Source organism: Saccopteryx bilineata, chromosome 5 (genome assembly GCF_036850765.1).
Source record: "Saccopteryx bilineata isolate mSacBil1 chromosome 5, mSacBil1_pri_phased_curated, whole genome shotgun sequence".
Taxonomy (NCBI): domain Eukaryota; kingdom Metazoa; phylum Chordata; class Mammalia; order Chiroptera; family Emballonuridae; genus Saccopteryx; species Saccopteryx bilineata.
The window spans coordinates 4,149,909-4,174,063 of NC_089494.1; the positions used below are offsets into that span (position 1 = coordinate 4,149,909).

General features: G+C 57.1%; 1 protein-coding gene across 8 annotated transcripts in view; it reads right to left on the reverse strand.

The window, feature by feature from the left end:
- AGAP1 (ArfGAP with GTPase domain, ankyrin repeat and PH domain 1) overlaps positions 1 to 24,155 on the reverse strand; it is a 520,801-nt gene that overhangs the window by 51,780 nt on the left and 444,866 nt on the right. For all 8 annotated transcript variants that reach the window (XM_066233630.1, XM_066233629.1, XM_066233636.1 and 5 more), the window contains 3 exons: positions 10,711 to 10,865; positions 7,514 to 7,604; positions 902 to 1,124 (listed from right to left, as the gene is read on the reverse strand). In XM_066233630.1, coding sequence (XP_066089727.1) covers positions 902 to 1,124; positions 7,514 to 7,604; positions 10,711 to 10,865 — 469 coding nt within the window. The remainder of the gene's footprint in view (positions 1 to 901; positions 1,125 to 7,513; positions 7,605 to 10,710; positions 10,866 to 24,155) is intronic.

Genomic DNA, 24,155 nt, shown 5'->3' on the forward strand with positions numbered 1-24,155 from the left:
TGGGCTTCCGGAAGACATGCCCTTGTGTCACCTCTTAGGTACATTAAATACGCACGTGTATCTAAAACTGGTTTGTAGTAGCTATAAGTGAAAAGTGAGAAACTGAACGGCCTGAAAAATAAGCACATTTTTTTTTACACTGGGTTAACAATTAACAGTGATGGACGGGGTCACCCTACATTTATCCTGTCTCCTTGGTTGGTTCAGTATGTTAGAACTATATTTTAGAAAGTGAAATATACTTTGTCAACCATAAACTCTCACCCACTTTGTGTGTGGACACCCAGGGCGTCGATGCGTACCAAAGATCTCAGACAGACAATATTGAGTCGAAAATGCCTCATCGGAGCTAACAGTGTCGCTTGCGCCGACTGGAAACATATTGATTAAAGTGATGGACTCCTAAGGTTAGAAGCTGCACATACATTTCTAAGCAGGGGGAGGAGGGATCCCCAAAGTGAAGAAACAAACGTAAAAAATAATGTGGTAGGAGTTACCTATGTCTGTTGAAGAGAATAATTTTACATACGCCGCTCGCAAAAATTAGTGGATATTTTATTGCCTTTATCCTCATTTTGAAATATCCCCTAATTTTTGTGAGCGGTCCACCTGACGCACAGACAGCTCGGGGCTGCTGTACGCAGCGTGCCTGCGGGTCACCCGGGCAGCAGACGGCTCGGGGCTGCTGTACGCAGCGTGCCTGCGGGTCACCCGGGCAGCAGACGGCTCGGGGCTGCTGTACGCAGCGTGCCTGCGGGTCACCCGGGCAGCAGACGGCTCGGGGCTGCTGTACGCAGCGTGCCTGCGGGTCACCCGGGCAGTGCCCATTGTGGCTGTGGTTGAGGACAGGTGCAGTGGTCCCACAGCTGGCCCGACGCCACGCCCCTTCCCTGGTCCCTACCTGGTGGAGTCCAGCGAGGGCTTCGTCCGCCCCTGGTTGCTCTCTTCCCAGACGCTGTTGGCGAGCTCGTTCCCGATGGACGACATGACCTTGATGAGCTCGATGGGCCAGTCGTCCAGGTCCAGGGACCGGACCCGGGAGAGGTGTGTGCCAAGGTTTCGGTGGATGCCCGAGCACTCGATACACATGAGGGCTCCCAGGTTCAGGCTGGCCCAGTTTGGATCTGCGGGAACAGGGGCAGCGGGCCACAGGCCGTCAGACTGGGCTCTCAGCAACCGGACGCTAGTCAGCCACGCTGCACGGCCAGGGTCCCTCTACCTAGGACCACGTGGCTTGAGAACGCACCCTGGGCAGGGCTGCCTACTGGCTTAGGTGTCGAGGAACGGACCACGGTGGTGGCTCCTCTTAAAAAATCATGTCTGACCTGGGGTCTGCTGTGGACGGCTGTGGGCGAGGGGCAGCTGGCATTCCCAAAGCTGTAATGTCCCTCTCACTGCCTCTGTCCCGGTGGTCATAGGACAGGCATGTTTTGCAAATGTCAGAGATGAAATAGAGGCACCCCACTGTGAAAAACTACCCTTTCCAGGGATGTCACTGAAGAGTAACCACGGAAGCCCCGACCAGCGCTCTGTCTTCCACGGCAGCAGGACGGGGGCACGGGCAGAGTCCTCGGTCCCCAGAGAGGGACCCTCCCAGAACCACCGGCCCTGACTCGCAGCGTCAGTGGTAACACGCTTCTGCGATAACTGCCCCGAGGACATCAGACGAGTTCAGAGGAGAGCCTGGGCCCCCCGCGCTGTGGATCGCTCCCTGGGAGACCCGCTGACGTCATCAGAGGCCCCAGAGCTTGGGCGCTGGCTGGCCTCATGCCCGACGCTACCCGCTGCTTTGCAGAGATGGGGCTGTGACCTTGACAGTCAGAGGCTTTGAAATCATCCAGGAACAATCAATGTTTACTCCGGGGGCACATGAAGAGTCAACAACAACAAACCCCCCGGGTGCTGGCATCACACTCTGACTCATTCTACGGATGGCAAAGGACCAGCAACGGGCGGTAAGCTGACTGGTCAGAAATCAGCCAGCCAGCGACTCCGTGCGCAGGAGCGCCATCCGTACCGAGGACGGGTCTCTGAGTGGGAAGAGAAAACAAATGCCCCCAGGAGAGATCATTTTTAAAAAATGAGTAAGAAAAAATGCTGATAAGTAGTCAAAAGTCAGATCACAGGCTGCATGGGGGGCAGGGTGTGTGTGGTCTAGGGCCTCCCAGGGGTCGAGGGAGGGAGAGGCGTGATCAAGTTTGCCGAACTCATCCCCTTCCTGTCCCCACTGCCACCGTGACGATGAGGAGTCCTTCCCCTGGGCTCTCACCCGCCTGCTCTGCTCTCCCCTTCGGGACCTGACGTCTACACTGGCCACCTCTGCCTCTGCCCCTGCTTACCGCTGGCGACCCCGCCTCCTCCTCTGTCCCCCACCGTCCCCCTGGAACAGGGCAGCCCAAGTCACCGGCCTCCGCCATGGGCATAGCTGCAAAGCCCCGGTCCGGCCGTCACCGCACTTACCCCTCATCCTCTGACCTCTCGGCTCTCTGATGCCTCTTGGGTCAAGACCCTCCCCGCCCCCCCCCCCCTCCCCGCCTGGCTGCTCCGTCCTGGTCTCCTTCCCAACATTCCCCTGAGTCTGCCCGTTCCTGGGGGATCGACAAGGGGTCTCCTCCGCCTCTGTCTTCTCTTCCAGGCACACCCCACCCAAGCCATGGCTTCCGCTGCCGCCCACAGGTCTCTCCAGCGCTCCTCTCCCGAGTGGTGGGTCGTTACCCTGGGACATTCCCCCCTCCCCCGGGGACCTAATAGGTGCCTCCTGTCCACCCTCACTCTGTAAGTGCCACCCCCTGCCAGGGACCTTTACATGGCAGGAACAGTACCGGCGCTCACCTGGTTATTCAGGGATTGGGGGGAGGGCCACCCTGATTCTTCCATCCCCCCCAGCCAATGAGCAGGTCCACAGTCCCCTTCCTGTCCCCACTGCCACCGTGACAATGCGGGGGAGCCTCAGCCTGCTGTCCGCAGCCAACCCTTCCACGTCCACATAGTCCACTCCCCGGACGTCAGCCGGGGGCCAGCACGGCGGATCTGAGCCTGTCACTGTCCCACTGGACACCCACCGGTGGCTGCTACTCACCGTTCAGATCAAGTCCAAAGTCGCTACCAGACCAGAGTGGTCAGAACTGGGCCCCCTTTCCCCTGTCCCCCAGGACACTCAGCTCCCTGAGCCCCGTGTGCCCTCCCTCACCCCTGCCTGGTCTACCTCTCCTGTCCTGCGGGTGTCACTGGGAATCTCCCCTGTCCCCCGGGACACTCAGCTCCCTGAGCTCTGTGTGCCCTCCCTCACCCCTGCCCGGTCTATCTCTCCTGTCCTGCGGGTGTCACTGGGCCCCCTGTCCCCCGGGACACTCAGCTCCCTGAGCTCTGTGTGCCCTCCCTCACCCCTGCCCGGTCTATCTCTCCTGTCCTGCTGGTGTCACTGGGCCCCCTGTCCCCTGTCCCTTGGGACACTCAGCTCCCTGAGCTCTGTGTGCCCTCCCTCACCCCTGCCTGGTCTACCTCTCCTGTCCTGCGGGTGTCACTGGGCCCCCTGTCCCCCGGGACACTCAGCTCCCTGAGCTGTGTGTGCCCTCCCTCACCCTTGCCCGGTCTACCTCTCCTGTCCTGCTGGTGTCACTGGGAATCTCCCCTGTCCCCCAGGACACTCAGCTCCCTGAGCCCCGTGCGTGCCTCCCTCACCCCTGCCCGGTCTACCTCTCCTGTCCTGCTGGTGTCACTGAGAATCTCCCTTTCTGGGGACGGTGGTTCTCCCCAAGTGCAGGAAGCACCCCGGGAGGTGACCTCACTGTGGCCCACACAGGGCCTGAGGGAGACCTCCAGGTGAACCCCGCCTCCAGCCATGGCGGCCCCCCACCTTGGCACCAACACCACCTTTCCTTTTTCCCTGTCTCCCCGGGGCCTGCCTCAGGGAGTGGCCAAGGCTGAGGGCAGGTCTGGGGGGCTGGAGGGGGGAGGGGGCCGGGGCGGGATAGAGGCAGGAGGAAGCTATGAGGATCCTGAGCGGAAGAAAGCTGGTGTGGTCGGAGCAGACAGGAGAAGAAAGGGAAGGCACAGGCCCGTGGGGACAGCTCTGGCCTTATAACAACATCAATGCCAGTGCCAACCCATACCAGGGCAGATGGCCAACCTGTTGGAAATATTCAGACCAATACCAGGGGACCTAAGTCTTCAATTTCAAAAACAGATCCTAAGAGGGGTGCAAACCCCGCAGGTCCATGATGACATGAGGTGTGGCTAGGTGCCACGTGTCACATGGTAATTCCTGAGATGCTCTAGCAAGTCCAGACCCAGAGGGCACCCAGCCTGTGGCCTCTTCAGCAAGTTCAATGCTGAACGCATCATTCCTCGCCATCGCCTCCTCTATGCCCCACACGCTGTCCGTCACCGAGTGCTCCCTCACCATCACCCTCCTCTATGCCCCACACGCTGTCCGTCACCGAGTGCTCCCTCACCATCACCCTCCTCTATGCCCCACACGCTGTCCGTCACCGAGTGCTCCCTCACCATCGCCTCCTGTGCCCCACACGCTGTCCGTCACCGAGTGCTCCCTTACCATCACCCTCCTCTATGCCCCACACACTGTCCGTAACCGAGTGCTCCCTCACCATCACCCTCCTCTGTGCCCCCACACGCTGTCCGTCACCGAGTGCTCCCTCACCATCACCCTCCTCTGTGCCCCCACATGCTGTCCGTCACTGAGTGCTCCCTCACCATCACCCTCCTCTATGCCCCACACACTGTCCGTCACCGAGTGCTCCCTCACCATCACCCTCCTCTATGCCCCACACATTGTCCGTCACCGAGTGCTCCCTCACCATCACCCTCCTCTATGCCCCCACACACTGTCCGTCACTGAGTGCTCCCTCACCATCACCTCCTCTGTGCCCCACACACTGTCCGTAACCGAGTGCTCCCTCACCATCACCCTCCTCTGTGACCCCACACGCTGTCCGTCACCAAGTGCTCCCTCACCATCACCCTCCTCTATGCCCCACACGCTGTCCGTCACCGAGTGCTCCCTCACCATCACCCTCCTCTGTGCCCCCACATGCTGTCCGTCACTGAGTGCTCCCTCACCATCACCCTCCTCTGTGACCCCACACGCTGTCCGTCACCGAGTGCTCCCTCACCATCACCCTCCTCTATGCCCCACACATTGTCCGTCACCGAGTGCTCCCTCACCATCACCCTCCTCTGTGCCCCCACATGCTGTCCGTCACCGAGTGCTCCCTCACCATCACCCTCCTCTATGCCCCACACGCTGTCCGTCACCGAGTGCTCCCTCGCCATCACCCTCCTCTGTGTCCCCACACGCTGTCCGTCACCGAGTGCTCCCTCACCATCACCTCTATGCCCCCACACGCTGTCCGTCACCGAGTGCTCCCTCACCATCACCCTCCTCTGTGCCCCACATGCTGTCCGTCACCGAGTGCTGTGGTCAGTACCTTCCCACGGGGTCCCCACCACCACTGCATGCACCTGGGTCCCCATGTCGCTCATCTGAACGGCTCCGACAACCTCTTATTGGTTCCGAAGCCCACCCAGCCATCTCCGTGAGTTATCTTGCGGACACAGTGACCCTAGACCCCGGACCACTGCCCCCACCCACTCTCCCCCAGGGGCTGCAGCAGCTCTGAGGGGCGGCCTGGGTGCCATGCCTGAATGGCGACAGCCACGTGTAGGACACAGTCCAACGAATGGGCACAGACTTTTGTGAAGACCAGTAACAGTGATGGTGAGACGGGGAGTCAAGTGTTACCGTGACCTGTGACCTTCACAGACAAGACAGAGGGCCGCGGATGTGGCCTGCCCCGAGCGCCCAGTGGGCGGGAGTCCTCGAAGGGGCTCTGCTCCAGCAGGAGGTAGGTGTGTGACCTCTTAGCAACATGAAGATCTAGGTGGCAGCAGCTAGTGACACACTGAGGGCCCCAGCACTCAAACCCTGAAGTGTCCTCTCCTGCCTCCGTCTCTGGCTCCAGGGGTCTCACTTCCTGACACAGCGACTCCCAGGCCTTGCAGCTGCAGAGGGACTTGGGCCGGTTCTTGGGTTCTCGGACCGACTCTGAGGAGCGTGGGCGGTGCTTTCTTGAGGCTCAGGGTCAGGGGCAGAGGGTGTGGAAGCCGGGATCCCACCGGTGCCCCATGAGAACCCACCTCCCAGCGATCTTTGGTTCGATGTGCCCCCTCCCCGGACCCCCCAGGGTGCAGAAGCGGGGGATGCCTGAGGGACCTGCAGGGCTATTCCAGGACCCCTTGGGAAGAACTGAGTGGGCCTTGGGGGACAGCGTGGGGGAGCTGCAGGCAGGGCCATTGTCTAGGACAGTGGTCCCCAACCTTTTTTGGGCCACGGACCGGTTTAATGTCAGAAAATAGTTTCATGGACCGGCCTTTAGGGTGGGACGGATAAATGCACAAGATAAAATTATGCGACTGGCGTAAAAACTGTGGTATTTTTAAATATAATTGTCGAACTTACGAGACAAGCGTCAAGAGTGAGTCTTAGACGGATGTAACAGAGGGAATCTGGTCATTTTTAAAAAATAAAACATTGTTCAGACTTAAATATAAATAAAATGGAAATAATGTAAGTTATTTATTCTTTCTCTGCAGACCGGTACCAAAAGGCCCACGGACAGGTACCGGTCCATGGCCCGGGGGCTGGGGACCACTGCTCTAGCACATCCGTGCTCACTGTAGAGAAACGAGACAGCCCAGTCACCCGGGGCCTCACTGTGCAGACACACCAGGGTCCATCCTCAGGAACGGGTCCTGGAGGAGCTTCCCTCCCTCGACACAGACAACGACCTGACCTGCCGGCCTCCCCGGACGTCCTGCCCCGAGGACCTTCTCCTGTCACAGAGCGGCACACCACATCCCCATGGCAACGAGCATGCTTTTTACCGCGACGTGTAAAGCCTGTGTACTACGGCACCATGAGGAGATGTCACCCCATGGGGGTTCTTCATTTCTGCACGCTGGGGATGGGCCGTGTCGCTCTATACATGGTGCCGTGACGGACATCTCTGAAGCTAGGTTTATGCCCCCTGCCCCGGGCCTAGTCCCCAGCGGTGCCCAGCTGGGGTGTGTGGGGGGGTGCCACCCCATGTAGGCTCTTCACACACACTGCCAACCCGTTCATCGCCACTCTGTGCACGGGACATTTCCCAGCACTTCCGCCCAAACTGGGGCATTTTTAACTTAAAAATCACAAAAGCCTTGTCAAGGTGTCATCGACTCGTGTCCTTGATCTCTCCGTCCCTCTGGGTCCCCTTGTTTGGAAAAAATGCCCCAGGCAGCAAGAGGTGGGTGTGCACCCTGCTTCGCCACCTGCTGCTCGTAACCTGAACCTGAGCCCCTCCGTTTCCTCCCCAGGAGTGGATCCTAGGTCGCACCAACTATCAGAGAGCCGCAGGGACTGAACACGTCAGAGGTGGGCCCGCTGCCCCCCAGCCCGGCCCGGCCCAGCCCAGGTCCCCCCACACCCACCCCCGTCCCCCACACGCTCACTTACTCTGGGTCTCGCAGTCCACACAGTGGGAGTTCCCGCGCGTGTTCCGTATCGACTGCAAGGCCAAGGCCTCGCTCTGGCTGGTCAGCCGGGACTGCACACAGAGGAAGACACACAAAATGCAAGACATGAGAACCCGGAGGGAAACATGTATCTACCGATAATGTCACAGGGAGAAGCAGGCAGGCCATGGGCCACTTCAAACGATCATCCCTCTTCTGCCACCTTGAGGAGGAAGAGGAACTGATGGAGAGGACACCGCGGGGGGGGTGCCCCCGTGTTAAGGTCTGTCAGGTCAGACCTGGTCGTGACCCCTGGTCCAGGGACCGCACACCCACACCGCCTCTGAAGGCTGTCTCAGCGGCGCCAACCACGGGGACACTGACTGGCGTGGGGCAGGGAGGGGGGCGAGTGTAGATGGGCGTGGTTATTCAACTTACACTCGACTGTTTTCCCTAAGCCAGCTTAGAAAATGGCGGAGGAGGAACAGGTACTGTGAACATCAACAAACTATATGATCCTCACGGTTCAGTTTTCTTCATATTTTGTTATTTGGTCTTGTAGCTTTTTCCTAAGCACATCTATACACATGTCAGTACTTCTTATTTATTTATTTATTTGACAGAGACAGAGTCAGAAAGAGGGACAAATAGGAATAGACAGGGAGATGAGAAGCATCAATTCTTTGTTGCGGCACCTTAGTTGTTCATTGATTGCTTTCTCATATGTGTCTTGACCCGGAGGCTACAGAAGACCAAGTGACCCCTTGCTCAAGCCAGCGACCTTGGGCTCACGCTGGTGGGTGAGCCTTGCTCAAACCAGATGAGCCTGCGCTCAAGCCGGCGACCTGGGGGTCTTGAACCTGGGTCCTCCGTGTCCCAGTCCAACGCTCTATCCACTGCGCCACCGCTGGCCAGGCCATGTCAGTACTTCTTAGAAAGCCAACACAGGATGTGTTGCTTTGAAACCTGCCTTTCTAGCCCAGTAAGACCCCGCCACCCCTCCCTGTCACCTGGTCTTCTGCAACATCGCCAGCTTCGATGGCTGTGTAACATCCCGCTTCTGACGATTTACTGATGATGTTTACTCTGATGGACATGTAGGTTGTTCCCAATTTTCCCTCCACCATACACAGTGCTGAGCCCTGCGAGATCCGTGACTCTTTACTAAGAGGGATTTCTGGGAGCTGCAGTGTTAGGCTTGAAAGACAGGTTCTGTTATCGAGGCTGACCCCTGCCTGCACTTCACACAATGGTTAGAGACTAATATGTATCAAAGGACATTTAGAATGAGCTTGATTTTTGTTTAAGGATTCTCCATAAGTGAACCTGTTGTCCCATGTCAAATTCTTGGACGGGAAAAAATTTATCGCTTACCATCTAATGATGTATTACGATGGATTCATCGCTACTAAGTAGCACAAGGCACTGTTGGGGTTTTATGCCCATTAGTTAGCTAACCACATAGTCAGAGTATGTTTAACCATTTTCCCTGGCACTTGGAGGGTGTGTGTGAGGGGCGTGTCGGGCTGTCCCTGTCCACCTGCGTCATTTCTGTGGCACGTGGGCTTGTGTCTGTGTCTACACACCTGCTACACGCTGAATTATCCGCAGGCAGCGAACGTACATTACAGCACATTCTCATGAGTCAGCATTTTCCCCCTCAAGCTGTTCCTTGTGGGCGTTACTATCCCATGTACACTCCCACACCTGCTCAGAGACACCCGGGGGGGGGGGACAGGTGGGGCCCCACCTCCCTCCGCGCTCGGGGAGCCCGCTCAGGAGAGCGTCTGCCTCAGAGCCCGTTGCGTGGGAGGAAGGGGCAGTGTGCTCAGGCTGGCGCCTGCATCAGGCCCAGAGGTGATGCCGTGAGTTCCAGGGACAGCGGCTGGAGCCTGATAAGGTGCGCAAGGGAGAAGGCCGACGCTCTTCCAGATCCTTGAGTCAGGCTGACGAGGTGTGGGTTCAGTCTGACCAGAGAGACACCATGATTTTTATACCCAACGTGGACCTGTGTGTGTTTGTTCGGCAGCACTGGGCTCCCCCCCCGCCCCCGCTCTGAAACTAGATTCCCCCGGTTGGTGGGTGACATGTGTCATGACTCCCCACTGGCGAGGAGACCGGGGAGCGTCCGCGTTGAATCTGGGAGCCACATCTGTGGACGTGTGACTCATGAAGGTGCTCAGAAGCGAAGGCAGAGACAGAGCCCACCTTGGGTATAAAACGGCTTTAAAAAAGAGAAGCAAATCATATTATAATAATAATGTCTGTGGTCTGGTTTATCCTGGTTAAGGAGGGTAATAAAACAAGACACTCCATCTTTCTGAGAGACAGACTCTCTTCCTCATGACCGAGCCATACATAAATCATAGGTGGAATTTTTTTAAAATTGTTACAAATGAAACTGCAGTCGCTAGTCAATGTCCTTTTTCTCAGTTTCAAGTTGACTATAGTTTGCAAATGCGCTGCAGGACTGGAACACTGTCCCAGAGAAGAGGTTAGAAACATTCAAGCATTAAAATAATGGATTTGAAAGAATCCCCCCACCTCAGGGGAAGAAAACGAGGAAACTGACTGTATAAGGAATTATCACTGGGCAGGGAGTTCAGAAAAAGCAAGTTCAGGTTGTTTGTTTTTCCTGGCTACACAGATGCAAAGTAACTACCTCTAATCACCAGCTGTAACACAAAAAGACTTCAGTGCCGAGTTTAGAATAGGACACAGTTACCTCCCCGGCTCCTGCGGCTCAGGCTATGCGGTTCACTCTTGCTCCCCTCTGTTCCAAGAGTCAGTTTCTCACCTGACCTGGATCTGAATTTCGTGCATTTGTGAGAACAGACCCATGCACTTTTTTTTAGCCTGCTTTTTTCCCCTGAGTGTATTCTGTCTAGAATAATAAAAACTGTGGACACGGGAAGTGACAGGACTCCCACAGATGCCACTTAGACAGGATACTTTGCCGCAGGAACACGGTTTAGCGAGGGGATCAACAGGACAGCTGATCTGCATGGACAGTGTTTCTCATCTTTCCCATCAGTTAGCTAGCTCTCTGCTCAGGTGGTGAATCAGCGTCTGGTCAGTCCCACGTGTCCTATGACGCTCTGTCCTCCTGGGCATCGCTTGCTCCCCTGCCTCCCTTTAATGGTCAGATGCCCTGATTCTCGTTGTTGGTGGGGGGGGGGCAACCTGCTGGGGCCTTACCTTGTTCTTGCTGCTCTCACACGACTGTAAGCTGGCTAGGATCTGGCTCTCGATGGCCTGGACCCACGCATCTCTCTCTTCGTACGTGGTGGCTTCAAAGTGCCACGTCTGGCCAGTGAGGGACACGATGATGAACTCAAAGTTTTCTTCTTGCTCTGAAACACAGAGTGGTGGGGAGGAAGAGCTTAGCTCTCATGCGACTGTGTCCTCCCCCGGCCAGAACTCGCCATCAAAAAGTGCCTTTGGGTTCAGTCGCCACCATGTGGGGCTCGGTCAGGCTGCACCAGGTTTTCAGCAGTGCCCGGGGGGTGGGGGTGGGGGCTGAGGAAAATGAAAGTCGGCGTGTGACGTCAGTGCCTCTGTGCTCGTCACCAATGATGCAGCCGCCTAGAAAAGTACCATCGTCACTTCCTGCCAACCACCCACACCTGCGGGATGAAAATGGAGTGAGCGCGGCTGAGCTCAGAGTACGGTGTCGGTTTCTCTGTAAGCATGGGCGTGGAGATCCACAGACAGACCACAGCAGAGACAGGAGCCTGCGGTTTCCTTTCTCTCCCAGCAGAAGACCTGGGAAGGCTTCAATTCCACTGTCTTCAGACTGGGAGAGAGACCAGGATCCCAGAGATCAGAAGGGACCTCGCAGCCACCATGGGGCGACAGTCTGGACCAGGAAGAGTCGTATTAGCAGCAAATCAGGCTAGACCCCTTGCTATGTCCAGCTCTTTGGACAAGTGCTATAGCTTCCAGGCCCCACCCCTTGCCCCCACAATGAGGGGAAAGCCCACCTGCTTCACAGTGTTTCCTGCTGGCTAAATGACGTGGACTCTCTCAGGCCAACGTGGGGCCACGCGGGGCCCCCCGTCAACACCGGCATCTGTCTGTCCTCTCTTCTCACTACCAACCCCCCGCCCCAGTCCCTGCCCCAGAACCGCGAGAGGAGGCGACACACAGAAACAGCATAACCCACTGTCCGGCCGGACGACGAGGCATCGTATCTCACCTGACTTGAAGTGTCCAGTCACTGGGCTGTGAACCTGCTGTGCCATCACCCGGTGAGCGGCTGTCATTAGTAATGGTGATAATAACCTGCTGCCCTCCCTAGCTGACCGCCGCTGCAGGTGATGATCCTCCCAGGCACGGGCATGCGGCCCCACGGCGCACGCCTCCTCTGTGTGAGCTCCCCGCCTCCCACACTCTCGGCCCTTCTAGCCTGTCGCCCCAGCATCCTCACGACCCCTGGCCTGTGGCCCCCGACCTCTGCTGGGCTCCTTGCTGCTCTAGGGTTCTGGAAACCCCCTGCCTCACCAGGAGCCCTCGACTTTCAGGACTTGGATGCTCACTCATCTCATCTCCAAAGCAACTGCACCGTGTCCAGTGTCCCCACCTCCTTCCCGTCGGGCTCAGGAGAGGAGCACCCACTCCGTGGTGAGAGACTCCCCCCTGCCCCACACACACACCTGAACTGACCCCACTGACCCCAGGAGGGTGGGAACAGGGCCCAGGAAAGGCGCTGAGGATCCCGGGGCTGGCTTCCGGCTCTTGGGGAATGAGAGCTACGATCAACTAGCAACGTCTGCCCTGGGGTGGGGACGGGTGCTGGCCGCAGGCCTGCCCTCTGTTTACCCTGTCCAAGTCGAGTTTTCTTTCTAGGTTTGGAACCACTTCTGATATGTGAGAACAATGATCAAATCTATATCCCTGATCCCAAAATCTAATCACTCTGGGGTTTAAAAACAACAACAACATGCATTCAGACATTCTTCAAATAATTGGTCCTCATAGCAAACGAGCACGCACACACCCTATTGTGCTGCTAGTCCTTGAGGGCTCCTAGTTAGGGACCTGCGACTTCTGTGCTGGTTACAATGCTAGTTTTCTAGTCACTAAACTTCAGAGTCACCCCATCCCACCCTCTCCCTCCTCCCACGGCCACCTGACCCGGGACAGCACTGCTCGCCCAGGTCCTCCCGTTGACCCCCTCCTCTCCTTCTCCTTCCACCTCAGACTGCCCGGCGACGTGGTGGGCCAGACACGTGGCAGGGACCTCCCTACAGGACCCACGTTTTGTTGCACGGTGAGAACTGCATGAGGCGTGATCTCCAAGCCCCTAGTCCACCCTCTGTCCCCACCCAGCTCCGATCCGTGAGCTGAGAGACCAGAGCTGTGAGACCGAGATGCTGAACGCCTGCAAAAAACTGAACACTCTCCAAGGAGCGGACACTCCGGGGGCTCAGCACAGGAAGTCACCGTAAGAGTCTCGCATCCAGTGATCCCTGGAGGGGCGAACGGGGGTGATAGGGCCCCAGGTCTGCTCAGCATCCTTGGCTCCTGGCAAGTTCTCAGAGGGACAGCATTCCATGACAGAGATCACACCAGCGATGACCACCGCCCAGGACCCAGGACAATCGAGCTCCATCCGGGTACCCCAGGCTCAGAAATGAAAAAGCTATGCGTGAAATGTTCAATGAGAGAAAAACGCACTCTCCCCCATTTTCAAGGAGAGGAGATCGTGAACATGGGCTAGGTGGCTTGTTTTTAAAAATAACTCTTTTGGAAATACAGATTGTATTTGTTTAAAACACCAAGTCCTCCCCAGCTGGGTCCAGAGAGGAGCTGGCTGAGAACGGCTAGACTGGACAACGGAGCTGGAGAAACAGGATGGCAGGGAGGGTGGACGCCGACAGGGGCAGGCTGGGGTATGTGGGCAGGTGCTGGACGCAGTCAGACACCTCCTTGCCAGACAGGGGCGGGCTGGGGTATGTGGGCAGGTGCTGGACGCAGTCAGACACCTCCTTGCCAGACAGGGGCGGGCTGGGTGTGCGGGCAGGTGCTGGATGCAGACACCTCCTCGCTGGACAGGGGCAGGCTGGGGTGTGCGGACAGGTGCCGGACGCAGTCAGACACCTCCTCGCCGGACCTGGGGCAGGCTGGGGTGTGTGGGCAGGTGCCGGACGCAGTCAGACACCTCCTCGCCGGACCTGGGGCAGGCTGGGGTGTGCGGACAGGTGCCGGACGCAGTCAGACACCTCCTCTGCGGACAGGGGCAGGCTGGGGTGTGCGGACAGGTGCCGGACAGGGGCAGGCTGGGTGTGCGGACAGGTGCTGAACGCAGTCAGACACCTCCTCGCTGGACAGGGGCAGGCTGGGTGTGCAGACAGGTGCTGGACGCAGTCAGACACCTCCTCACCGGACAGGGGCAGGCTGGGGTGTGCGGGAAGGTGCCGGACGCAGTCAGACACCTCCTCTGCGGACAGGGGCAGGCTGGGGTGTGCGGACAGGTGCGGGACGTAGTCAGACACCTCCTCTGCGGACAGGGGCAGGCTGGGGTGTGCGGGCAGGTGCTGGATGCAGACACCTCCTTGCCGGACAAGGGCAGGCTGGGTGTGCGGACAGGGGCCGGACGCAGTCAGACACCTCCTCGCCGGACCTGGGGCGGGGCGGGGCCGCGGAGCCACGTGGCCCACCTGCAGATCCAGGGAGCACGCACGCCACGCACGGGGAAGGGGCGCCATGAGGAGCGCGGCTGGACAGCCAGACGAAAGGCGGCTCAGGAAGAAAGCAAGAAGAGGTGGACCCCCCCCCACGTCAGTACTAAGGATGAGAGCTCTTTAGGAGGAACGGGGTGATGCCCTCCCCGTGCTGAGAGAAAGAAGGTCTAGAACTGGAACCCAGAAATTCCCTCTTTCAAGAAGAGAGGAGAATGAAGGTATTTTCATACAAAAAAAAAAAGAAAGAAAGAAAGAAAGAAAGAAAGAAAGAAAGAAAGAAAAGAGTCGATTCCCCACAGACCCTCACTGCAGGAGGTACGAGAAGGCACATGTCAGAAGATTCTAGAGAGGTTGGAGCTGGGGAGGGCTGGTGAGCAAATACCAAGTGAAACATGTAGCTACATCGAAACAAAAATGACATCAAATACTACTTCTCATAAGAATGTCTGATTTAAGTCTGACCGGTGGCGGCGCAGTGGCGATAGGGGCGTCAACCTGGGGCGCTGAGGACCCAGGCTTGAAACCCCAAGATCTCTGGCTTGAGTGTGAGGTCACTGGCTTGAGCACGGGATCATCGATATGACCCCATGGTTGCTGGCTTGAAGCCCAAGGTCACTGGCTTCAGCAAGGGGTCACTGGCTTGGCTGGAGACGCCCCCCCTCCGTCAAGGCACATATGAGAAGCAATCAATGAACAACTAAGGTGCTGCAACTATGGGCTGATGCTTCTCATCTTTCTCCTTTCCTCTCTTCCTCTCTCTCTCTCTCTCTCTCTCAAAAAACAAAACAAAACAAACAACAAAAACCTCCCAGAAAAGAATGTCTAATTTGGGGAGTTAGTTTACGAGAGAAACGAGAGTGGAGGACACGGGAGGAGACACGTCCCAGAACCTTGCACCGGTCCCCAGGGGGGGAGCACAGAACGGACTTCAGGGTTCGGGACATCAAGCTCACAGGCTACACAAGAAACAGAATGTGTGCCCTCCAAGCCAGAAGAGGGGAAAGAATTTAAATAAGGAAAAGTAACAGGATTAAACTCGTTTATCAGAGTAGGAACAGAAGAGAAACCCCTGACCTTGGACCATGAGCACCCAACCAAACCCCACACCTCACCATTCTTCTTCTTTTTTTTTTTTTTACAGAGACAGAGAGAGTCAGAGAGAGGGATAGACAGGGACAGACAGACAGGAACGGAGAGATGAGAAGCATCAATCATTAGTTTTTGGTTGCGCACTGCAACACCTTAGTTGTTCATTGATTGCTCTCTCATATGTGCCTTGACCGCGGGCCTTCAGCAGACCGAGTAACCCCTTGCTCGAGCCAGCGACCTTGGGTCCAAGCTGGTGAGCTTTTGCTCAAACCAGATGAGCCCATGCTCAAGCTGGCGACCTTGGGGTCTCCAACCTGGGTCCTCTGCATCCCAGTCCAAGGCTCCATCCACTGTGCCACTGCCTGGTCAAGCTGAATCATTATTCTTAATGATGAAACGTTAGAAGCGATCATTTCACATTAAAGGGTGCTCAAGGCAAAGGTGCTCACCGACGACCCAGCCAGCGCAGCGACACTAAACAGGGAAACGCAGATCCAGGGACTGGAAAGATAGACCCAGGCCTGTCTGTCCCCCTGGGTTAGAGCAGGGGTGGTCAACCTTTTTACACCTGTCGCCCACTTCTGTATCTCTGTCAGTAGTAAAATTTTCTAACTGCCCACCGGATCCACAGTCATGGTGATTTATAAAGTAGGGAAGTAACTTTACTTTATAAACTTTATAAAGCAGAGTTACAGCAAGTTAAAGCATATAATAATAATTACTTACCAAGTACTTTATGTTGGATTTTCGCTAAGTTTAGCAGAATAAATCTTTATAAAACAACTTACTATAGTTAAATCTATCTTTTTATTTATACTTTGGTTGCTCCACTACCACCCACCATGAAAGCTGGAACGCCGCCTAGTGGGAGGTAGGGACCAGGTTGACCATCACTTGGTTAGACACTTGCTCCCACAGGAAACCCCAAGCAACCCACGCCTTCTGAGAAGTAACGACGGCAAGGAATCAGACCAGTATCAGACCAGTATGACGAAAGGTTAACTGCATTCCTATTAACAGTAGGATCAAACAGAAATCGTATTTCAATATTTTTGTTTTAAAATCTCTTTCTCTCCATCTATGAAATAGAGACACAGAGGACTAGGCATAAGCCCAATAATTCCCCAAAGGATCACGGGAAACCTGCCGTCCCCTGTGACGGGGGGTCAAGGGAGAAGCCCACACTGCGTTTGGGGGCGATGGGTTAACCCGGGAGCTCACGAGGGCGCCAGGAGAGGGCTTCATGCCTTGTTCGCAAGAGGAAACCCCGGCTGGTTCTCCTGCTTCCAATGAAACACCAACACGGCTCAACGAGCAAAGGGCAGACGGACACAGGACGTCCTGTGACCCGAGCTGGGTGGACACCACTTATGACTGGAAATGTCAGCGGGGGAGACAGGCCTGAAGGATCCTCTAAGTTTCCCATCCAGGTAAGAACCACGTAAAACTCGTTTCATCAATATTTCCCCCCTCCAAGTGGCCAGCGTGCCTCTTTTTTTTTAAAGGAAGTCCTGTGGGGTAACTTTGAACCTGGAAAAGCACACGATAGAAATAATAGATACGAACGAAAACCCAGGGTACCAGTACTTCTCGCGCCCTACGTTCTGTAATCACCGTGACAACCTGTGCACGTATGCTGTACGGTGTGTGATGCAGCACGAAGGTCCCCCCACGTCACAGGACAGGTGCCAACGTCAAGACCCGCGCCCCAGGCCCCTCGGTCCCAGAGGTGGCTCCGTCCGCAGGGAAACACTGATGGAGAGTCCTTTTGGGGGTTGTTGCTCTAACTGCACGTCTCGGCCTACGGGCAGGAGGCACTCCCTCCAGCCTGGTCCATGCGTCGTCCAGCAATGGCCCCCCCGCGTGTAAAGAGGTGAGGTCGCCTCTCCCATTCCCCGGCTGCTCGCTGAACTCTGCTTGTGACCGTTCGTGCCACCAGGAGAGGGGGACCAGCTCACTGTGCAGCAGGTGGGGCGGGGCGGGGGGGGGGGAGAAAAGGGAGAGGGGCCCCCCTGCCATCTCCTGGATTCCAGGCCGGGGTGGAGAAGATGCCTTCACAAGGATCCGGGCAGCTGGGCCGCCTCACTTCCTGAGGAAGGGATGAAAATTGGTGTGTGGAGTCTGGCTGCCGGCCCTCTACGAGACCACCACCAAACGGGGCTGTCCTACGCTGCGGGCATCGTGTTTCCCTGGATACCCTCTTTATGTGGCTTATTTTTGGGGGTGGGGGATTGGGAGGGAGAGATTAATACATTAATACCTACAGATCGAGTTAGGATCTCAGAACTGAATTATATCTGACCATGACTTTCTCTGCCTCCCAAGGGAAGAAAAAAAAAAAAAAGAACCAGCCTTACAGATCAGTGGCATTTTTAATCATGTTACCTATGACTTCCATGAAGGGATACTTTGTTTCTTTACAATGGGAGCCACTGCGGTGGAGTAACAGACACAGAGAACCAGTCCTCCTGGGCTCCACTTGGACGTCAGGGGGCATGACGGCTCTGCAGACTTGATCTCATTGTTTTCCTCTCAAAGTGGCCAGCTCTGCCCTTTGTCCCTTTCTTAAAAACATGAACACTGAGGAAAGAGACCCTGTAGGGTGTCCCGTGGGGGCCGGCAGGGTCTCTCCACTTCCCACTGACCTTTTTTTTTTTGTTGTTGTTATTTTTCTTGACTCCTAATGTCACAAGAGCAAGGTGGTGGCTCATTCAAAAGCAGCTGTCCCAAAAATCTCTAATCAGCGTGTCACTAGAGTCATATTTCTAACTGGTCACGTCTGGGGAATGGCAAAGGATGCGATGCCTGGCTATTGGAAAATATTTCCCCTGCTGTCACCACGGTTCCTGGGACATGGTACAGTGGATGTGGTGGTTATAAGCTGGGGACTTCCCAGCGGCCATCTCCCCAGGTCTCTGGCTCCCTGACCGGTGACTGGTCAGCACAGGGGGAAGGGGTGGTCCCACCTATGCCAGGACAGTCAGAGCATGTGACGCTCTTGCCCACTCTGCTCTGTTCTCCTTGGGGTCACATGATCTGTGAGTCCTTCTCCGGGGAAAGCAAACCTCTGTGGTCGTGGCCGCGACCTGTGCGAGGTGAGAAGCCGCTGGCCAGCACAGTGCCGCAGGGAGGGGGCTGGCCAGGCTCCTGGGGGCAGGTGACCCTCCTGCAGCTGGCTGTATGAGCAATCACTGCACACACACCCCACCTCCCGTGTTTGGCCTAAACCCTTTTATGGGCTCCTGATACCTCCAGCCCCAGTCCTGACGAAACCATGGAGAAAAGACCCCCAGCCCGCTGCCTGGTCGCCTCAGGTCACCCGGCACCCAGACCGTCTCTGCATGTAACCCTGGCTCACGCATCTGGCCGGCCGCAGGGACGACCACGCTCATCAAGCAAACAGCGGATCTTTGGACCCGGCTTCCTGCCTTCCTCTGCACAGACAGACATGAACACCTTCAGAGAGGGTTTTCATCGTCCGGCACAGCCTGTCGGGACCCCCGATGGACCGGAGGGGACCCACGGCATTAGGAGGAGACTCTGAGATGGTGTTTTAGTCATCAGCAACCGGCTTAAAAAACAAAGAGAGAGAGAAACCTGGACTTGGGCAGCCTGAGGCCAATCAGTCAGAAAGATAGACCGGCCGCCTCCCTCCGGTCGCCCCGTGTTACAGGCGTGAGGAACAAGCCCCGGACAGCAAGGACGGACCCTCGTCACCTTTCACTGTCTGCGGTTCCACCTCACGGACGCAAACTGACTCTTCACGGCCATTTCGGCGGCTTCTATTTTTAATTCTTTCCGTTTAAAGAGAATTCCGACTGTAGAGACTTCGTGAGGACGTCTCGCACGAAAAGTGCGTCCCTGGTTCTGAGAGACGACGCGAGGATCCAGGGACGTTCCAGCCCCCCCCCACCCGTCCTGCCCCCCCCCCCCCCCACGGACAGCGGAAACCGAAGGCCTCGCCCCACCCACCCACCCACGGCCTTTTGGAGGCGAAGCCGGGGGCCTTGTTGCCCAGTGAGTGCGACATTCCAGGGCCTTCAGCGCTTAATAAAGTTTTGTGATTGGGCTCGCAGGGATTTAAACAGTTTTCCGTGTTTAACGGTTAGCTGTGGCAAGGCCCACTATAATAGTATTTTAGCACCATGAACCTGTCGAAACCAACCTTCCCAATTATTCCCAGTGACATTAATAATACCGGATATTACACTAATTGCGTCCAGTTTCTATGCAGACGATGCCCCGTGGGGCTAATTTTGCCTCCTCAGGGGCAGGCAACTCAGCCATGAGGCCGACTTCACAAGGAAGCCCTCCTCATTACACAAGTCCGGGCTGTCAAACTTTTTTTTTTTTTTAAAGGTTAATGGGCCAATCAGTCATCAATTATTTTTTTGTGTGGAATCCTAGCAAAGGGTTAAAAGGGCTCAAAGCAGCTGCAACTGTTTCCCATTTGGAAGCCGTCTCCAACGGGAGGCGTCTGACAAAGACGCGTTTTGGGGAGCGGAGAAGAGGCGGACAGATGCGTCAGTCTATCTTCGGTGGGTGGGGCGTCCGGGGAGGGCTCCCACGGCCACGGGCAGCCAGACTGTGGTGCCCGACTGATGCCCGACGGCTCACCAACGTCGGTGAGGCAGGAGAGGCCGAGCAGAGTCATTCTGCTCTTGAATTCAGGGCTCCACGTGTCTGCAGAGGTCAACCGTCCAAGGTCTTCACGGACTGCGTGAGGAGACTGGGTCCCACCCCCGGGCTCGTGACACACCTGGAACCCAGACCCCGACTCTGGCCCATCTCTAGCCACACGGCTAGGTGTCCTTCTTGACGTACTTAAGGACGAACAGACAATAAAAAAAAAAAAAGTGTCATCTGAACTGCATGGACACGACCACGTTCGGCATGGAGGATGCAGGCGTCCACTGGCCGAGCGGCTGGCAGGCGCCCGGTACGGCCAAACCCACAGGCTTCCTCCAGCGGTCACCGCGTGGACATGACCTCAGGACAAAGCAGCCGAGGCTCTCAGGAGAGACAGCCACCCCTCCCGCTTCTGTGACCTGTGTGGTCACATGCTAGGGCGCTTGCTTTGGGACACGCGGCACCGCTCTGACACGTGAACAGCAATGCTGACCGTGGGCGAGGTGGTTCATTCCCGCCTTCACGAGTGAGCAGTCGCTGTGGGTCTCGTCCCGTCTCTGCCTGGATCTCCGTGTTGACGTCTTCTTCATGCCCTGTGGGCCCCGGGCTCTCCCCCGTTCAGGGTCCTCTCTTCGCTCTGCCCCCGCCTCCCCTGCCACCTGCTGGCCAGGGCCCTGTGAGTGGGCCCTCTGACCCTCCTCCTATCAGCTTATCCATGAGGGACACACCAGTTGGACGGGGCTGACGAGGCGTGCCGCTCCCCGCTTTCTGTGGCGGGAAGGTTCTCACGCCTGATCCCAGTGCGCCAGACACGGCCTCGGAACCCTCCTTAACCCACTGCTCCAGGTGAGCCCCTGTGAACACATCGAGGTCGGAACCCGCGAGGGAAGGCGCTTGACCGTCCCGTCTGGCCCCGTGACCTTGTGCGAGGCTTGTCCCCGGCCCCCGGGCTCGGGGCGTGACCGCTCGTTTCTGTGAGCCATACATTTTTGCAAAATACTTCGGTGTTCCTGCTTTCAAAGCATGTATGACACAGGTATGTGGCTTAGATATTTTACATGGTTATGATGGGAACCACAAGTGTTAAGATTTCGGCCAGCCAAGACCCACCATAATATAAAGCCAGCTTTTATTTCTATTCAATTTTTCTTCCTTTTTTTTTTTTTTTTTGTAGGTAAAGATGAATGTGAAGGAAACCTGAAGAATATGGTTCAAGACTGTACAAAAAATATGCACTGCCCACAGAAAGTGGAGGACGTTTTTAAAACGAGTCTGAAGCAATAAAACACCCCCCACCTTTTCTGTGCGGTGTATATATTACAGCGCAACGTAAAAACAGCCCCTCCTCCCACTTGGGAAGTTATTTTAGAGAACAGAAAGAAAGAATCATTTTTCTTTTTCCTGGTCATTATAAAGACATGCAGTTTGTGCTTCTCAGGTCAGTTATTTCTGTGAGTGAGGATCTGGTCGTCTTTGTTCAGCCTCGAGCCCAGCAGAGGGCTTGGACGGGGCTTCATTGAGGGTCAGTGTCCCCGAGTGAGCCCAGCAGAGGGCTTGGACGGGGCTTCATTGGGGGTCAGTGTCCCCCGAGTGAGCCCAGCAGAGGGCTTGGACGGGGCTTCGTTGGGGGTCAGTGTCCCCCGAGTGAGGTCAGAGTCAGGAGTGCCTGCCGCTCGGTATTATCCCCGGAGACTCTCACGAAATCCACAAAGCAGGCTTTTCTCTCTCAAGCCCTCTGGGAGGAGCTGGCACAGCCGTCCGAGAGCCAGGTGGGCACGGAACTCCCTCCCGTCCGAGCTGGCTTCCGGGACTGTTGGGAGCCACGGATTTCTCCAATTAAGGAGAGTCTCTGAAGCAGAGCTCCAAAAAAACGAAACAAAAAACAAAGAAAAGAAGAATCGGACTCAATCCTGACACCACTTCAGAACTCGGGAGGGGGGCGGGCTGGCCCTTCCCCTGGGGCCGTGCCTCTGGCCCAGGCTTTCCATCTGGGAAGAAACACCCGAGGCGTCCTGCGCAGGTCGGTTCATCCAGGCCCGAGGCGTCCTGCACCGGTCGGCTCATCCAGGCCCCGAGGCGTCCTGCGCGGGCGGTGGGCTCATCCAGGCCCCGAGGCGTCCTGCGCGGGCGGTTCATCCAGGTCCCGAGGCGTCTGCCGCGGTCGGTTCATCCAGGCCCCGAGGAGTCCGCCGGGTCAGTTCATCCAGGCCCCAAGGCGTCCACGGCGGGCAGTTCATCCAGGCCCCGAGGCGTCCATGGCGGTCGGCTCATCCAGGCCCGAGTGCTGCTCTGCACCTGCCTCTCACTCTGACCCCTGGCCGTCCCGCCCCAGAGTCAGGTGTGGGCTCGGCCCCGTCGGGCCGGCCTGGGCTGCTCGGAGCCCAGCGTGGGCACTCAGAGGCGTGGCTGTGCGGGTACCGCCGCCCCCAGGTCCCGCGCGGAGCTCGGGTGATTGAGACCACCCTTTCCAAGTCGGGGCCCGGGGAAACCAGCGATCTGCCTCTCCCCCCCCCCAAAGTCAGTTCTGGAGTTATTGCTCATAAAGGGTTCCCCCAAATCTGAATGTCCCGGCAAGAGCTTCTTCTTGGTCCGTGTGCTCACCTTGGCCGTTTCTGCCCCGAACGGATACCTTTGACAGCGCCTCCCCCACCCCCGCCAAAGGGGTCCCATGGGAGCTCTGCACAGTGCGACTTCTCGGGAGTCATTTTTATATTACGTCTTTATGACAACTTGACAATGACCGCCACAGTCACCGTCATTGTCACTGTCACGGGTGCCCGGCTCCATGCTAGTGAGGGCTTTTACAGGCTTCCCTTGACGTCTTCAATTTATGCTTCGAGGGAGGTTTCCTTGCCCCCCTTTTAGAGAAAGAACCCCACGCAGGGAAAGGCGAGACCCAGCCACCACTGGAACTCACAGAGCTCAGGATTGATCCAGGCCTGTCCGAGCCCAGAGCCAAATCTCTACCTCCAGGGATTCTGTTCAGGACGACAGTAACGGAGCGGGGGGACGGCAGATTTAAAAGTCTGGGGGTGGGGGGGAGCCGGGGGGGTTAGAAGCTTGATGTTAAACCCTCCTCTTACACTTCTCCACGTCACGTCGGATGTCTCTGTTCCTTGCTATGTATGTAAACGGTACTCAGATCAATGACGGCTCTGTGTGTGTGTGTGTGTGTGAGATACGAGGCAAGTACTCACAGCCGCGGGCAGGGGGCGCTGTGCTACATGCCTCTGGATGGTTACACATGACCGGTCCTTACTACTTCCACAGCCCATGATGACACTTCTCCAGTTTACAGATGGGGAAACCGAGGTACAGACCACACGTGCCAATAACCCAAGGTGAGGGGGATGGGGGACGTGAGAAACTGGGCCAAGACCACCTGGTCCGAACCCGGGCTCGAAACCACTGTCCAGGCCACCGCTCACACGCAGGGGGCTTGCCAAATTTCTGACCAAGAACCACAGTCTGACTGAGGATAAAATGAATGAGAGTAAAGAGGACCCCTGTCTGAGAGTGGAAGGCAGCCCGGGGTGGGGGTGGGGGCCTCGGGAAGGCCGCTGGGGCTGGACCCGCACGTGGCAGGCAGCCCTTCGGAAGGATGGCTGGACGGGGCACACCTGCTCGGGCCCTGTGGCCGTCTGCTGGCTGTCATGGCCCTGAACGAGCACTGGCCTCTCTGCTCAAGCCCTGGTGCGCTCCACGCTCGCTGCTGAGCCCACGTCCAAGCTGGGCAGCGGGGGGGGGGGGGGGGGAGGGGGCTCTGACTCCAGTGCCCAGCCTGGTGTCCATGTGCCAGTATGGGGCTCCTGACTGCCCCTCGCCCTGCCTTGGTCTCTTCTCTTGTAAAACATGGAGGATGCGACCTCCCTTTGGGGTTCCTGGGGAACAGCTGGACAGGACGCGGGGAAACCCTGGGTCCGGTCAAGTCCTGCGGTCACGAGGTCTTTCCTGGTCCTGCACACCACGCAGCCTCCCTGTCAGCCCTCACTAACCCCCAGGGCACCCGGGCCCACTCGCAACGTACGGCCCCTCCCTCTGCAGCAGGACCCTCGTCCGGCATCCCCTGCGCGGACTGCCGGGGACCCAGCAGGGGCATCCCTGTGGGGACAGGACCCCGAGACCTCGATGGCCTTGTCACTCAGGTGGGAGCAGGTGGGGATGGCCTGCAATTTGTTTAACTCAAGGCAAACACGGTGGGTGTCTCACACCGGGACCGCGAACACCAGGCAGTGGCCG